The following is a 15,306-nucleotide window of genomic DNA, read 5'->3' as shown; positions in this document are numbered from 1 at the left end:
AATATCAAATGCGGCTCGGCAGGCATGGAAAAAACTTCCTAGCTCCAGTACTAAGACAGAGGATCTTTCAAAAGTCCGGCAGGGACCTGATGAGCCTTACCAGGACTTCGTGGCACGACTTTTAGATACTATAGGTAAGATAATGTCAGATGAAAAGGCTGGGATGGTATTGGCAAAACAATTGGCTTTTGAAAACGCTAACTCTGCTTGTCAAGCTGCTTTAAGACCTTATCGAAAAAAAGGAGATCTGTCTGATTTTATTCGCATTTGTGCTGACATTGGACCCTCCTACATGCAAGGCATTGCTATGGAAGCAGCATTACAAGGAAAAAGCATAAAAGAGGTACTTTTTCAGCAGCAAGCCCGGAACAAGAAAGGACTTCAAAAGTCAGGTAATTCGGGTTGCTTTGTTTGTGGTCAGCCTGGCCATCGGGCTGCAGTGTGCCCTCAAAAACAACAAAGCCCTGTTAACACTCCTAATTTGTGCCCACGCTGTAAAAAAGGAAAGCATTGGGCGCGGGATTGCCATTCCAAAACGGATGTTCAAGGTAATCCTTTGCCCCCGGTTTCGGGAAACTGGGTGAGGGGCCAGCCCCTGGCCCCGAAACAATGTTATGGGGCAACACTGCAGGTTCCAAAAGGACCATTGCAGACCTCTGTCGAGCCACAAGAGGCAGCGCGGGATTGGACCTCTGTGCCACCTCCTACACAGTATTAACTCCCGAGATGGGGGTCCAAACCCTTGCCACAGGAGTGTTTGGGCCTTTACCTCCAGGGACAGCTGGACTGCTTTTAGGGCGCAGCAGTGCGTCTTTAAAAGGAATACTTATTCATCCTGGTGTGATTGACTCTGATTATACAGGAGAGATAAAAATATTAGCCTCCGCTCCTAACAAAATTATTGTGATCAATGCAGGACAGCGTATAGCTCAACTTCTTTTAGTTCCATTAGTCATACAAGGAAAAACAATTAACCGAGACCGTCAAGATAAAGGTTTCGGGTCCTCTGACGCCTTTTGGGTGCAAAATGTTACCGAGGCACGACCAGAACTTGAGCTACGCATTGATGGTAAGCTTTTCCGCGGAGTGCTTGATACAGGGGCCGATATTAGTGTTATTTCTGATAAATATTGGCCTACTACATGGCCAAAACAGATGGCTATTTCCACTCTCCAGGGTATTGGCCAAACTACCAATCCAGAACAAAGTTCGTCCCTTCTTACTTGGACGGATAAGGACGGACATACAGGCCAATTTAAACCTTATATTCTGCCCTATCTTCCAGTTAATCTATGGGGGCGTGATATATTAAGCAAAATGGGTGTTTATTTATATAGTCCTTCACCCACTGTGACAGATTTGATGTTAGATCAGGGCTTACTTCCAAATCAAGGTTTAGGTAAACAACATCAAGGCATCATTTTGCCCCTTGATTTAAAATCTAATCAAGACCGAAAAGGCTTGGGGTGTTTTCCCTAGGGACCTCTGATTCTCCTGTGACACATGCCGATCCTATTGATTGGAAATCTGAGGAACCGGTATGGGTCGATCAGTGGCCCCTAACACAGGAAAAACTTTCTGCCGCACAACAGCTGGTGCAGGAACAGCTGAGACTTGGGCATATTGAACCCTCTACCTCTGCTTGGAATTCCCCAATTTTTGTTATTAAAAAGAAGTCTGGGAAATGGAGATTGCTACAAGATCTTCGTAAGGTAAATGAAACAATGATGCATATGGGAGCCCTACAACCTGGGTTGCCCACTCCTTCTGCTATACCTGATAAATCCTATATCATTGTTATAGATTTAAAAGATTGTTTTTACACTATTCCTCTTGCACCTCAAGATTGCAAAAGATTTGCTTTCAGTTTACCCTCTGTTAATTTTAAAGAGCCTATGCAACGCTATCAATGGAGAGTTCTCCCGCAAGGAATGACTAATAGCCCTACGCTGTGCCAAAAATTTGTTGCTACAGCAATAGCTCCGGTTCGTCAACGTTTTCCTCAGCTATATTTGGTTCATTATATGGATGACATATTACTAGCTCATGCTGACGAACATCTATTGTATCAAGCTTTTTCGATTCTAAAACAACATTTAAGCCTTAATGGTCTTGTTATTGCTGATGAAAAAATTCAGACTCATTTTCCTTATAATTATTTGGGTTTCTCCTTATATCCTCGCGTTTATAATACCCAATTAGTAAAATTACAGACTGACCATTTAAAAACTCTAAATGACTTTCAAAAACTTTTAGGAGACATTAATTGGATACGTCCTTATTTAAAATTACCCACTTATACCTTGCAGCCATTATTTGACATCCTTAAAGGTGACTCTGATCCTGCGTCACCCCGAACACTTTCTTTAGAAGGACGAACAGCTTTACAATCAATAGAAGAAGCTATTAGACAACAACAGATTACTTATTGTGATTACCAACAATCATGGGGTTTGTATATACTTCCTACCCCCCGAGCACCCACAGGGGTTCTCTATCAAGATAAACCTTTGCGATGGATATATTTGTCTGCTACTCCAACTAAACATCTGCTCCCTTACTATGAACTTGTTGCAAAAATTGTAGCAAAGGGACGTCACGAGGCCATCCAATATTTTGGTATGGAACCCCCCTTCATTTGTGTTCCTTATGCTTTAGAACAACAAGATTGGCTTTTTCAATTTTCAGATAATTGGTCTATAGCTTTTGCAAATTACCCGGGACGGATTACTCATCATTACCCTTCTGATAAATTGTTACAATTTGCTAGCTCTCATGCCTTTATTTTTCCAAAAATAGTTCGCCGACAACCTATTCCCGAAGCGACACTTATATTTACAGATGGATCTTCTAATGGAACTGCAGCTTTAATCATTAACCATCAAACCTATTACGCACAAACCAGTTTTTCTTCTGCTCAAGTTGTGGAATTATTTGCAGTCCACCAAGCGTTGCTAACTGTACCTACTTCCTTCAATTTATTTACAGACAGCTCCTATGTGGTCGGTGCCTTACAGATGATTGAAACTGTTCCAATTATCGGCACCACCTCTCCTGAAGTTCTTAACTTATTTACATTGATTCAACAGGTTCTCCATTGCCGCCAACACCCCTGTTTCTTTGGACATATTCGTGCACATTCCACCCTTCCTGGTGCCCTGGTACAAGGCAATCACACTGCGGACGTTCTTACTAAACAAGTGTTTTTTCAATCAGCTATTGATGCAGCCCGAAAGTCCCATGATTTACATCACCAAAATAGTCATTCTTTACGGTTGCAATTTAAAATTTCCCGTGAAGCTGCACGGCAAATTGTTAAATCTTGCTCTACTTGTCCTCAATTCTTTGTTCTTCCTCAATATGGTGTCAACCCTCGAGGTTTACGCCCTAATCACCTCTGGCAAACAGATGTTACTCACATTCCTCAATTTGGGCGTCTTAAATATGTTCATGTCTCTATTGACACTTTTTCCAATTTTCTCATGGCCTCCCTTCACACTGGAGAATCGACACGTCACTGTATTCAACATTTGCTGTTTTGCTTTTCTACTTCAGGAATCCCACAAACCCTTAAAACAGATAATGGACCTGGTTATACTAGCCGTTCTTTTCAACGTTTTTGTCTTTCTTTCCAAATTCATCATAAAACAGGAATTCCTTATAATCCACAGGGACAAGGTATTGTGAAACGAGCCCATCAACGCCTTAAACATCAATTATTAAAACAAAAAAAGGGGAATGAACTGTATAGCCCCTCACCGCATAACGCCTTAAACCATGCTCTTTATGTTTTAAATTTTTTAACTTTAGACGCAGAAGGCAATTCAGCAGCCCAGCGTTTTTGGGGAGAACGATCCTCATGCAAAAAACCACTTGTACGATGGAAGGATCCACTTACCAATCTGTGGTATGGGCCAGACCCTGTACTAATATGGGGACGAGGGCATGTTTGTGTTTTTCCACAGGATGCCGAAGCGCCGCGCTGGATTCCGGAAAGGCTGGTACGCGCGGCAGAGGAACTCCCTGACACATCAAATGCAACGCATGACACTGAGCGAGCCCACGAGTGAGCTGCCTACTCAGAGGCAAATTGAGGCGCTGATGCGATATGCTTGGAATGAGGCTCATGTACAACCTCCAGTGACACCTACTAATATACTGATCTTGTTATTATTGTTACAGCGGGTACAAAACGGGGCGGCTGCGGCTTTTTGGGCATACATTCCTGATCCGCCTATGATTCAATCCTTAGGATGGGATAAAGAAACAGTACCTGTATATGTTAATGATACAAGTCTTTTAGGAGGAAAATCAGATATTCACATTTCTCCTCAGCAAGCCAATATCTCCTTTTATGGTCTTACTACTCAATACCCTATGTGCTTTTCTTATCAATCACAGCATCCTCATTGTATACAGGTGTCAGCTGATATATCCTATCCTCGAGTGACTATTTCAGGCATTGATGAAAAAACCGGAAAGAGATCGTACCGTGACGGAACCGGACCCCTCGACATTCCGTTTTGTGACAAACATTTAAGCATCGGCATAGGAATAGACACTCCTTGGACTTTATGTCGAGCACGAATTGCATCGGTGTATAACATCAACAATGCCAATACCACCCTTTTATGGGACTGGGCACCTGGAGGAACACCTGATTTCCCCGAATATCGAGGACAGCATCCACCCATTTTTTCTGTAAACACTGCTCCTATATATCAGACAGAACTATGGAAACATTTGGCTGCTTTTGGTCATGGCAATAGTCTATATTTACAGCCCAATATTAGTGGGAGTAAATATGGTGATGTGGGAGTTACAGGATTTTTATATCCCCGAGCTTGTGTTCCTTACCCATTCATGTTGATACAAGGCCATATGGAAATAACACTGTCATTGAATATTTATCATTTAAATTGTTCTAATTGCATACTTACTAATTGCATTAGAGGTGTAGCCAAAGGAGAACAAGTTATAATAGTAAAACAACCTGCTTTTGTAATGTTACCTGTTGAAATAACTGAAGAATGGTATGATGAGACTGCTTTAGAATTGTTACAACGCATTAATACGGCTCTTAGCCGTCCTAAAAGAGGTCTGAGCCTGATTATTCTGGGTATAATGTCTTTAATCACCCTTATAGCAACTGCTGTTACTGCTTCTGTATCTTTAGCACAATCCATTCAAGCTGCTCATACTGTAGATTCCTTGTCATATAATGTTACTAAAGTAATGGGAACTCAAGAAGATATAGATAAAAAAATAGAAGATAGATTATCAGCTTTATATGATGTAGTTAGAGTTTTAGGAGAACAAGTTCAGAGCATTAATTTTCGCGTGAAAATTCAATGCCATGCTAATTATAAATGGATTTGTGTTACAAAAAAGCCTTACAATACTTCTGACTTTCCGTGGGATAAGGTGAAAAAACATCTGCAAGGAATTTGGTTTAATACTAATGTTTCTTTAGATCTTTTACAACTGCATAATGAAATTCTTGACATCGAAATTTCTCCAAAAGCTACTTTGAATATAGCTGATACCGTCGATAATTTTTTACAAAATTTATTTTCTAACTTTCCTAGCCTTCATTCACTGTGGCGAAGTATAATTGCTATGGGCGCGGTTCTGACAGTTGTGCTTATCATAATTTGTTTAGCTCCTTGCCTTATTCGTAGCATTGTTAAAGAATTTTTACATATGAGGGTTTTAATACATAAAAACATGTTGCAACACCAACATCTTATGGAGCTTTTAAAAAATAAAGAGAGGGGAGCTGCGGGGGACGACCCGTGAAGGGTTAAGTCTTGGGAGCTCCCTGGCAGGTATGCCGGGCCCTAGGACACGTGCCTAAGCTCCCTGTCCCGCCACCCTCAAGAGTTTTTATAACCCTTAAGGCTCCAAGATGTTTGGTTTCGGCAACATTTCATAGAAGATAGATTATCTTATTGTGTATATTTCATAGAAGATAGATATTCTGATTGTGTTCTGTATACAATGGTAAGGGTCTGGTGATTGTATCCTGAGATTAAAAAACAACCTTGTGAGTGCCTTAAGTCACGTACTTTACCCTATATATACCGCAGCACAATAAAGCAAGGTATCAGCCATTTGGGGCTGATCCTCTCAACCCCATCTTTTGTCTCTCTCTGATTTTCTTAGCGGGGACGCTCCGTTCTCTCCCTGTGCAGGTGCGACTCTTGCTTGTGCTGGCCGCGGCAGGGCTCATAACATTTGAGGTACCTTCCTTCACTTTTGACTTTGTGAAGTGTTTTCCACGTTTCAGATCCTTCCTCTCTTATGCCTATTATGCTTCTTGGGCATTCATAGTGAAGGACCAGTCATACAGCTTTAGACTGACTCTGTGTGTGGACGATGCTCAAGCTTTCCTTACCTTTAAGACCGACGATACTACGAGAATGGATTCATCATCCAAGTTAACTTTGTGTCCAGCGTTTAGTTTCTCCTTCAGGGCTATTGCGGATTTTATACTGGCTGGTTTTCTGAAGATGCCTTCTGTGAACGGCCCTTTTTGATTGATAAAGGAAAGCATCTCCTATAGGGAAGGAAAGAGAAGAAAACTGTGGGACATTTCCTATCTAGAAGCCCAGAGCACAAGCTTGCTCCTGTTTTGACAGAGTTGTGGTATATGAGGGTACAGTTCTAGAACAGCACCCAAGTCAATTTGAAATTTTTACTTCAGTGTCTGTAAATATATTTCCTACCCAACAATCGATTTGAGTCATACACTGAAACATTTTAAACACTTGTGTAGTCAGATTTTCTGTTTCAGTGAATTTACTGTATTAACTGTCTCTGCTTTGAGGCCTTTGAGGAGTCACCCTCTCCTCCTTCACCGCTGCTTTCTCATTATTCCCTATTATAGATGCTCTTCCCTGAGTGTGGAAATCTTTTTGCCATATTCATGCGCCATTTGTTTATTCCCCTTCCAGGGACTGTCCACCCCATTCATTCCTGTTTCCTGTATTCCCTCCCCTCAACCTCAGGCTTAATCAGGCTCCTCCTCCTCTGATCTCATTCCTTTCTCATCAGCCTTTCTAGTTCCTTTTCCTGTATTTTCATGTCCTCTGCTGTCTGCAAAGTTAGAGAGATAACAGATATTGGAGCTAGGTGTTTCAAGGATTGTGGAATCTGTTATGCTCCTCATCCACTGTGTGACTGTGGGCATAGCACATTCTTGGGTGAGGCTCTTTTGTTTTTCTTTTATGAAGTGAGGGTGGTGATAGTCATGGCTACTGCCTAAATTTTCTGTGAAAGCGCAAGGTCTGGGGTAGTAGCTAGCACATAACTGGTATGATAAATTTCTCCATATATAGCATACAATTCCCTGCATCTAGTGTAGTGCTTGGAGAGAGAGTGGACAGTGAACAAGAGTTAATGCTTACACTTCAATACACTACTCCAGTTCAATACACAGTCCAAACTCTGTGACTCTCTTTTGACACATTCTGGCAGGATCAAAGGATTCATCTTTGCCAGAGGATGCCTACTTTATGCTTAAACACTTGAGTTACATATCAAATCCGTGTGAGACATTTTGAGTCATAGGGCGAGCAGACTCAGCTGAAGGAGACTTGAGACTAGTGTGGATTTCAAGGGAGGAGACCAGGAGACAATGTGAGGATGAGGTGGACTCTCAGAGCTTCTTACACACAGAGTCTGAGGAAAGTTACAGGGCTCAACATAGCCTGGAGTTAAACTCCCCTCCAGGTCCTCCCCACCATTCTATGCAAAACCAAGAGCTCTCTCACCCAAAGAAAAAAATGGACATAGGGTTGATTATGCCCGGCTCCCACCCGGTCCCAGCCTCTGGCCGATCTCCAAAATTCCTTGCCCCAGATGTTTAAGAGATAACTACTCTGAATAACCTTGCAGAAGAATGGGCGCCCTTAAGACAGTAGCTTTCCACATGCATGCCTACATAGACTTCCTCTTCTTGGGTAAGGGCAGCAGCTCCCTAATCTGACTGCTGCCCCGTCTCGCCTCATTAAAGGTGATTTGTAAGGTGCCAGGTGTCATCGTTTTTCTCAGCCTCGCCTTCTCTAACTGCCTTACTTCAAAGAGCCCACGTTAACTGGTCTGAGCTGGTATAGATGGTCTTTGTTGAAATCAGTGGAATGGATGAGAGTAACTTTTCATCTTGTATTTGCCTTCTGACACTGCAGTACCTAAATCAGATCTTTTTCTTTGAAATAACATTGTGAAACTTATCGGACAAAGCCAGACTTCTTCATGTGGAGTAGATTGGGAAGAGAACACTTGATCTCTGCGAACTCCCCTCCTCAGGAAGGTTACCAAAACCAAAAGAAGACCTACCAGAATTGGGGTGGGCAGGGTGTCATTATCACATACAGCTTCAAGAGGAGCTCCAAAGAGCTGTTTTTGCTTTCTGGGTGGTAGAGGTGGGTGTTGGTTGTCCTCGCGAGTCCTGGAGCTACACCAAAAGGCCGAGGTTTTGACAGAACTCTTATTAACTGTCTTCTTGTCTGAATCAAATGTAGAAGAGAGATTTTCAGTAGTAGTACTTTAGCTTATTTAGCCTATTTCCACCAGTTACATTCAGCAGCATGTTCATGGCAGAGGCTGAAAGAGAGAAACTGAACCATTTGTTATATAGAATTCCCCACACTCTGAAACAGGCTAATTGCATCCTTGTGGTGTTAACATGTTCTTCTTCCCCATATTCTGCAAACCTAGAGGCGTGATCAGACTCAGGGGTGATTCTCCCTGTGACAGTACTCCCCAGACAGTGCTAACTATTCCCTTTGCCCTGTGTCATGAGGCACTTAAGCTGTAGTTATACAGATTTCCTAATGGTAAGTATTATCAGTGGATTCTGGTATCAGATCACATTTTAAAAGCAAAATATTTAATATTCATATCAAGCAGCATTTGGTTATCATTTACTTTTGTAGTAAGTTTCCTTCCTCGGTTCAATGACCTCTTTGGCTTTCTGAACACCAGTCATGCCCAAATTTCTCCCATCAAAAGAATCGCCTTTCATGAGACATCCTGCCTCATCCTGCTTTTCAGTCAGTCTTTGGACCTCTCCTCTGGGAGGCCACACACCTCAGTCAGCTCCAGGGATGACTTCCTGCCCTCAGGGTCCTTGGGAAGTAGTCATTAAATGCAGACTACTTGGTAGGATTACAGTTGGCCATTTGTCTGTAACACCTTACTCAGCTAACCCAAAGATGAATGTTAACTACCAACAGCCCTTGTCAAAGGAATGCAGATGAAGGGCTTTTCAAAGAAAGAGTGATCAGCAATGAGAAATGGAGTTCAGAGTTTCTCATGCCCAGCTAAGCATGTTTCCCTGGTATTTGCTCAATAAACCTGCTTAATATTTCCTTAAATAACCTGCTTAAATATCCAGCTAAAGAAGTCAACAGAGGAGCCAAGTTGTAGAAAAATCAACAGGAGAATGTAACCAAATATTTTAAAATGCCCATCCTCTTGTCTGTTCTGAGACATAGTGAGTACATCACCATGTCCTTTCAAGGGACTGAACCACTTGTGGTGCTGGGTGAGAGAACTAGAAGGCTCCTATTCTGCCTCTTAATTGGATAAGTTGCCTAAAAGTCTTTGAGCTTCACTTTGCTCAGACTTAACAGAAATGATGCTACTTACACCTCACTGGACTACATAACATCAGGTACTACTCATCACAAGACATGGCACATAGCAGCCTTAATAAAGGTCATTTCCATCCTTCAAAGGGCCTAAGGCAGCCTAGACATCAGTCACCTCCCCCCAAGCAGACTCGACCCCCATTCTCCATTTGCTTTTGCAGCCTCCAGAAGGTGTACATTCCTAGAGGAATGCCATCAAAATGGCATTAGGCTCCTCCTGCCCTGCGATTCATACTGCCATCATTTTAAAAGGAGATAATGAAGAAAGCAAATGCATTCTTAAATTCAGGAAGAGAATCTCCTAATTAATATGTGCAAATGTTTAAAAAAATACATGTTTATATGGGGTGAGTTGCTTTATGCACCCTGGTTTCCCTACTCTTAACCTGATTCTTTTATTTCTAAGCTACCCACAGGTATTCATATATTCCAAATGTATTCATGCATTGTTCAGCTTTAATAAGAATACTCTTAGGAAGAAAGCTCTATCAGTTGTTACAAAGGTGTATGTCCAGCTCGTCTATAAGCATAGACGGAAAGCAAAATAGACATTAAGCCCTGTACTTTTATTTTCAGGTCTAGAAGGACCTTTCGTTATGTACATTGGTTGGTGTTAGAGTTCTTGTTGGCAACCCCAGTGCGGCCGGGACCTTGTGAGCATATGCCAGTGATATTTGTTTGCAGTGTTCCAACCTGCCCAGAGCACGACTGAATCAGTTAGCCTAAATGAGTGACCACCTTCGATCCCCTATGTCAGGGCGGAAATTAGACACTGAAGAGACCAGCAAACAGAAGAAGCTAAAATAAACAGAGGGAACCGCTCTGCAAATGACAGGTGCAACAGATTCAAACCTTGTAGTTAGCACTGACTACATTGGAAGGGGCCTATAGATCTTGAGATGTATAAGCTGGATCAAGGAACTATCTGAAACTGAATTAACCCCACACTGCCCACAACAGCTCCAGAAAAATTCCTAGATATATTTTTACCATTGTCATTAAAAAATTTTTTTTCTTAATTTTTAAGTCCTCTAGTACTCCCTTCATTTTCATTTTTATAACCTACTATTATCTTCCAGAAAAAGGACCCTATTTGTAATCAAAGTACATATATATATTTTTTATCATTTTTTGTGACTTTTTTTAAAATATTGTATTTTGGGGAGTGTCACATTAACTCTAGACTTTTAATCTGTGCTTTTGGGTATTTGTTATCAATTTTGTACCTTTAGGAACCCAATCTTCTCTACCCATTTTTAGTTGGGAGTGTGATTACTGGCTTGATGGCTCCCCCCCCCTTTTCACTCTCCTTTTTCTCCACCAGGTAACTTCTATCTCCACCTCACCCTTCTCTTCCCTACCCAACTCTGTGAATCTCTTTGTGTGTCCCGGGCTGTGGAGAACACTTAGGGAGCTGATTACTGGCTGGATCTGTCTCTCTCCTTTTGAATCCCTCTATTCTCCTCCCGGTCACCTCTGTCTCCTTCCTCCTACTTCTCTTCTCTTCTCTGTGTAACTCCATGAATCTCTCTGAGGGGTCCAGACCGAGGAGAGCACACAGGGAATTGACTACTGGCTAGCTTGCACTCTCCCCGTTTGAGTCCCCCTCTTCTTCTCCTGGTCAACTCTATCTCCCTCCTCCCTCTTCTCTTCTCCGTCTCACTCTGTGAACCTCTCCGGGTGTCCCTCACTGTGGAGAAGCTTTTCATCATTAACCTAGATGTTTTATCATTGGTGCTGTACAGATAGAGAAGTCTCGAGGCTACTGTAAGAATAAGACTGAAAACCAGAGGCAGGAGGCTTAAGTCCAAATCCTGAGAACACCAGAGAACTCCTGACTCCAGGGAACATTAATGGATAAGAGCTCATCCAAAGCCTTCGTACCTACACTGAAACCAAGCACCACCCAAGAGCCAACAAGTTCCAGAGCAAGACATACCACACAAATTCTCTAGCAATGCAAGAACATAGCCCCGAGCATCAATATACAGGCTGCCCTAAGTCACACCAAACCCACAGTCATCTCAAAACTCACTACTGGACACTTCATTCCACTCCAGAGAGAAATCCAGCCCCACCCACCAGAACATGGACGCAAGCTTCCCTAACCAGGAAACCTTGAGAAGCCGCCTGCAAAACCCCAGCCACAGTGAGGAACCTCCACAATAAAGAGGAACCACAAGCTGCCAGAATACAGAAAGGCCACCCCAAACACAACAATCTCACTGTAGCTGAAGCTGAAACTCCACTGTTTTGGCCACCTGATGTGAAGAACTGACTCTTTGGAAAAGACTCTGATGCTGGGAAAGATTGAAGGCAGGAGGAGAAGGGGACGAGAGAGGATGAGATGGTTGGATGGCATCACCGATTCGATGGACATGAGTTTGAGTAAGCTCCGGGAGTTGGTGATGCACAGGGAGGCCTGGCACGCTGCAGTCCTCGACCCCAAGGACTTGGGGGCACTGTAGTCCTTGGGGTCACAAAGAGTCGGACACGACTGAGCAACTGAACTCAACTGAACCGTGATGTCTCCTAAAGCTGTACTAGTTGCTTCTTGAAATCAGAACAGTGTTATCCTTTCTTTGATCTCACAAGTGGGAAACTTCCCATGTCTTGGAGCTGATGGAAATGACTGCCCTTACAATGTGATTTGGGCTCTAGGATCTCCCATGGAGCCCTGGCAGCCTTGCTGTCTTTTGCATGAAAGCCAGTTACATTATTCACCTACCTGAAATCTCACTGTTATCAGTGATATCACTGTTATCACAACTCACTGAGTTCTCTCCAAAGAGAGAAGTGATATCTTCTCCAAATATCTTGAGACAGTTTTCAATGAGGAATTGTATCAGAGAAACCTGTAACACAAAGGGGCAAAAAAAAAAAAGGTGTATTACTGTACATATGGCATAATAGTAAATCACATTTCATACGTGAACCTGGGCTCTTACACAAAATGCAAAAGATGTCTGAGAAAAATTCAGACGATTAAATATATGTATATATAGATATACATATTATATATATACATCAGTTTTTTCTAAGAAATAACTGATACTTTCAAGAGTACATTGGGCACCAACTTTAACATTCTTTTAGTCATTGGGCTAAAGTTATAATATGTGGGCTGGTTTAATAGCTAAAATTTTCTAATCATGCTTACATGCTTAAAACTAGGATTATCTGCAAGTAGCCCACATAGGAAATTTGGGACAAAAGTGCATATTCTCTCTTTAAGTTTTATTTAGTTTTATTAAAGTTTTTCTAGATTTATAGATAAGGAATTTATATATAGCATCTTATTAAAACTTATTAAGTTTCAAATACACACAAATTGTGAAATTCACTTCAATGAAGAAATATCTGAAAGTTAGGTAGCAGAGGTTTCTGTGTGAGGTGGGGGGTGGGAGGGAGGTTGTGAAGGAAGAAAGCATCTGGAGAGAAAACATGTCTGTCTGTCTGTCTGTCTATCTACCTTGCCTTGCCTCCCACTTGCTGTCTAGGGGAGCTTGGAGAAGAGCTGTGATCTTATTAGGCATGTTATGGCTCTGTTAGGATGTTCTGAAATATTTTACTAGCTTGCTCATCCTCTAGCGGAGACACAATAGAAGCCAAGTATTTTCCTGAATGAGCCACAACTGGCAGAGTGCGGCCAGCGTGTGTGGAGCCTCGGGTGCTTGTATGGCCCAGGCCGCCTAAGATGTGCCGACAGGGACCAGATGTATTGGGTCTGTCATCGTTGTGTAATGATGAGCTCCCAGTTTGGAGGCTCTTACACCCTCAGTGATGAGGCTGAGAGTTGAACCTTGGCTCTCCGGTTCCAAAGCCAGGTTCTTTTCTATCATATCGTCCTACTCTTACCTCTCTGTTGTTTAATCCCTTGGATGGCAAAGGAGAAGTGACTCAACTGTTCTCAGTTAAAAGACACCTTCCCATGCCCAACCAGAGTAGGACTCTGCCACTCCAAGGCGGTGTAATTAAAATGTGCACTTTAAAACATGGGTTCACCAGTGTTAATACCACAGACTTCAGGTTCAAAATGGAGACTCTGCCCCACAAGGCATAAAATGAGAGATCTTGTTACCTTTTTGGTGAAGTTTTCAAATGCTGAGCTGCCAGAATTAAGCAGACAAAGGATGCTTGGGGTGAGACACACGGATAAATCATAAGGTGTCATCTGATTGGATGAAGAATGTTGCTCAATGTTGTGTAACACTCCAAAAAGGTATCTCAAAAACACTACATTGGCTCTTGGTAGCTGGTCTACAAGCCTAATGACAGAAAAAGCACTTATGAATAAAGCGAGTCATTTTGCTTAGTAAGTGGAAATACAGAGAACACAGTACTCCTTTTTCTACCAGGTACACAGTCCATTCTCACAGTGCCAGGCATGGATGCACACAAAAATGTTTCACTGATTTTAATTCCTGAACCAGATAAGCCCTACTCTGGTTAGTTATGTGTTTGTATTTAAGATCATACCCCTGGCGGATTGGTTCTTTATCATCTCTTTCTACGCCAGTGGATTTCATCTCCAACAGTTTCATGTATTCAGAAGGTGTAAAATGGTCAAGCATTCCATGTTAATAGATAAAGAGAAAAATACAGTGTCACCAATAAGGCATGCATCTCTTTTCAAACTGGCTTCCAGGGGTATCCTCAAGTGAAAGCACTTGATACTGCTCATTATTTCAGAGGACACGGCTGTAAACTATAAGCTAATATTTTCCTAAGAGTATGTTGGTTGCATTTTCTCAGAGTTGAGTAATTATTGCATCATTACCTCTGGGTCGCAGTTATTTTCTCCTCCTCATTCCCTTGATCAGTAACATCAAGCCATTTATCATAGAGATGGGCTGAAAATACACTTCCTTGGATATTTCGAAGAAAATCCTTATGTAGATCAGAAAAATATATATTATTTTATGATAAGTTCAGTGGAGAAATTGCAAAGAAAATATTTAGTTGAAAAATTCAGTTCAGTCCGCAATTCCTTCACAGCCACGCAGACTGATTCACACAGAGCTTGGCTGTGATTCTCCACAGCCTTGCACACTCAGAAGTACTGGTTGGATTTTCCCCAGCTAAAATTGGAAGCCTAAAAGTAGAGTCTAGGCTGTGGTGAGAATGAGGCTAAAGCTCCTTCTATCACCTGGAGCTTACTCTTTGTGTACATGTTAACACATTAGTACAAACTGGCAAGGTCTGGTGATAACTCACCCGAAATCCTATTCGTTTCCTGAAAAGAAATGCACATACCCATTTTGTTTGTTTGCTTCAGACACAGTGCTTGCTCTGAATTCAAGAAAGAGAAGTTCTGAAATAAAACAAGACTACACCCCTACATGCTCTTATACACATATTAAGAGAAACCGGAGGTATGTGTTCTCTTTGGGAAAAAGCTAGTATCGAAATCGCTTCGATCTTATTCTTTTGTTAAAAAAAAAAACATATAAAAGTTCAGTTCTACAGACTTTAAGCAGCAGGTGTTAGAAATAAACCAAAAGCCCCAATGGGTAAACTACACTTTACCCTTGCAACTCTTTGAATGGAATATATCCTCCCCAAAGAGGAAGCTGAAAATTTACATACATGGCAACTTCACACCTGTGGGATAGAATCTGCAAATGTAAGCTTCCTAAGTGGAGGCCTG

The 15,306-nt window shown here is 41.9% G+C and overlaps 1 protein-coding gene across 4 annotated transcripts in view; it reads left to right on the top strand.

Moving 5' to 3' along the window:
• The window catches only part of LOC138442267 (endogenous retrovirus group K member 9 Env polyprotein-like), a 125,121-nt gene extending 118,983 nt beyond the window's left edge, over positions 1-6,138 (top strand). For 3 of the 4 annotated variants that reach the window (XM_069593376.1, XM_069593377.1, XM_069593379.1), the window contains one exon: positions 3,966-6,138. In XM_069593376.1, coding sequence (XP_069449477.1) covers positions 3,966-5,799 — 1,834 coding nt within the window. In that variant the 3' untranslated portion in view covers positions 5,800-6,138. Of the gene's footprint in view, positions 1-48; positions 135-3,965 lie in introns of those variants that run through there. The other variant, XM_069593378.1, reaches the window with a different exon arrangement.
• Positions 6,139-15,306: the final 9,168 nt, after the last annotated feature.

The sequence above is a fragment of the Ovis canadensis genome, chromosome 6 (genome assembly GCF_042477335.2).
Source record: "Ovis canadensis isolate MfBH-ARS-UI-01 breed Bighorn chromosome 6, ARS-UI_OviCan_v2, whole genome shotgun sequence".
NCBI lineage: Eukaryota > Metazoa > Chordata > Mammalia > Artiodactyla > Bovidae > Ovis > Ovis canadensis.
This window is presented reverse-complemented; position numbering and strand designations above follow the sequence as displayed.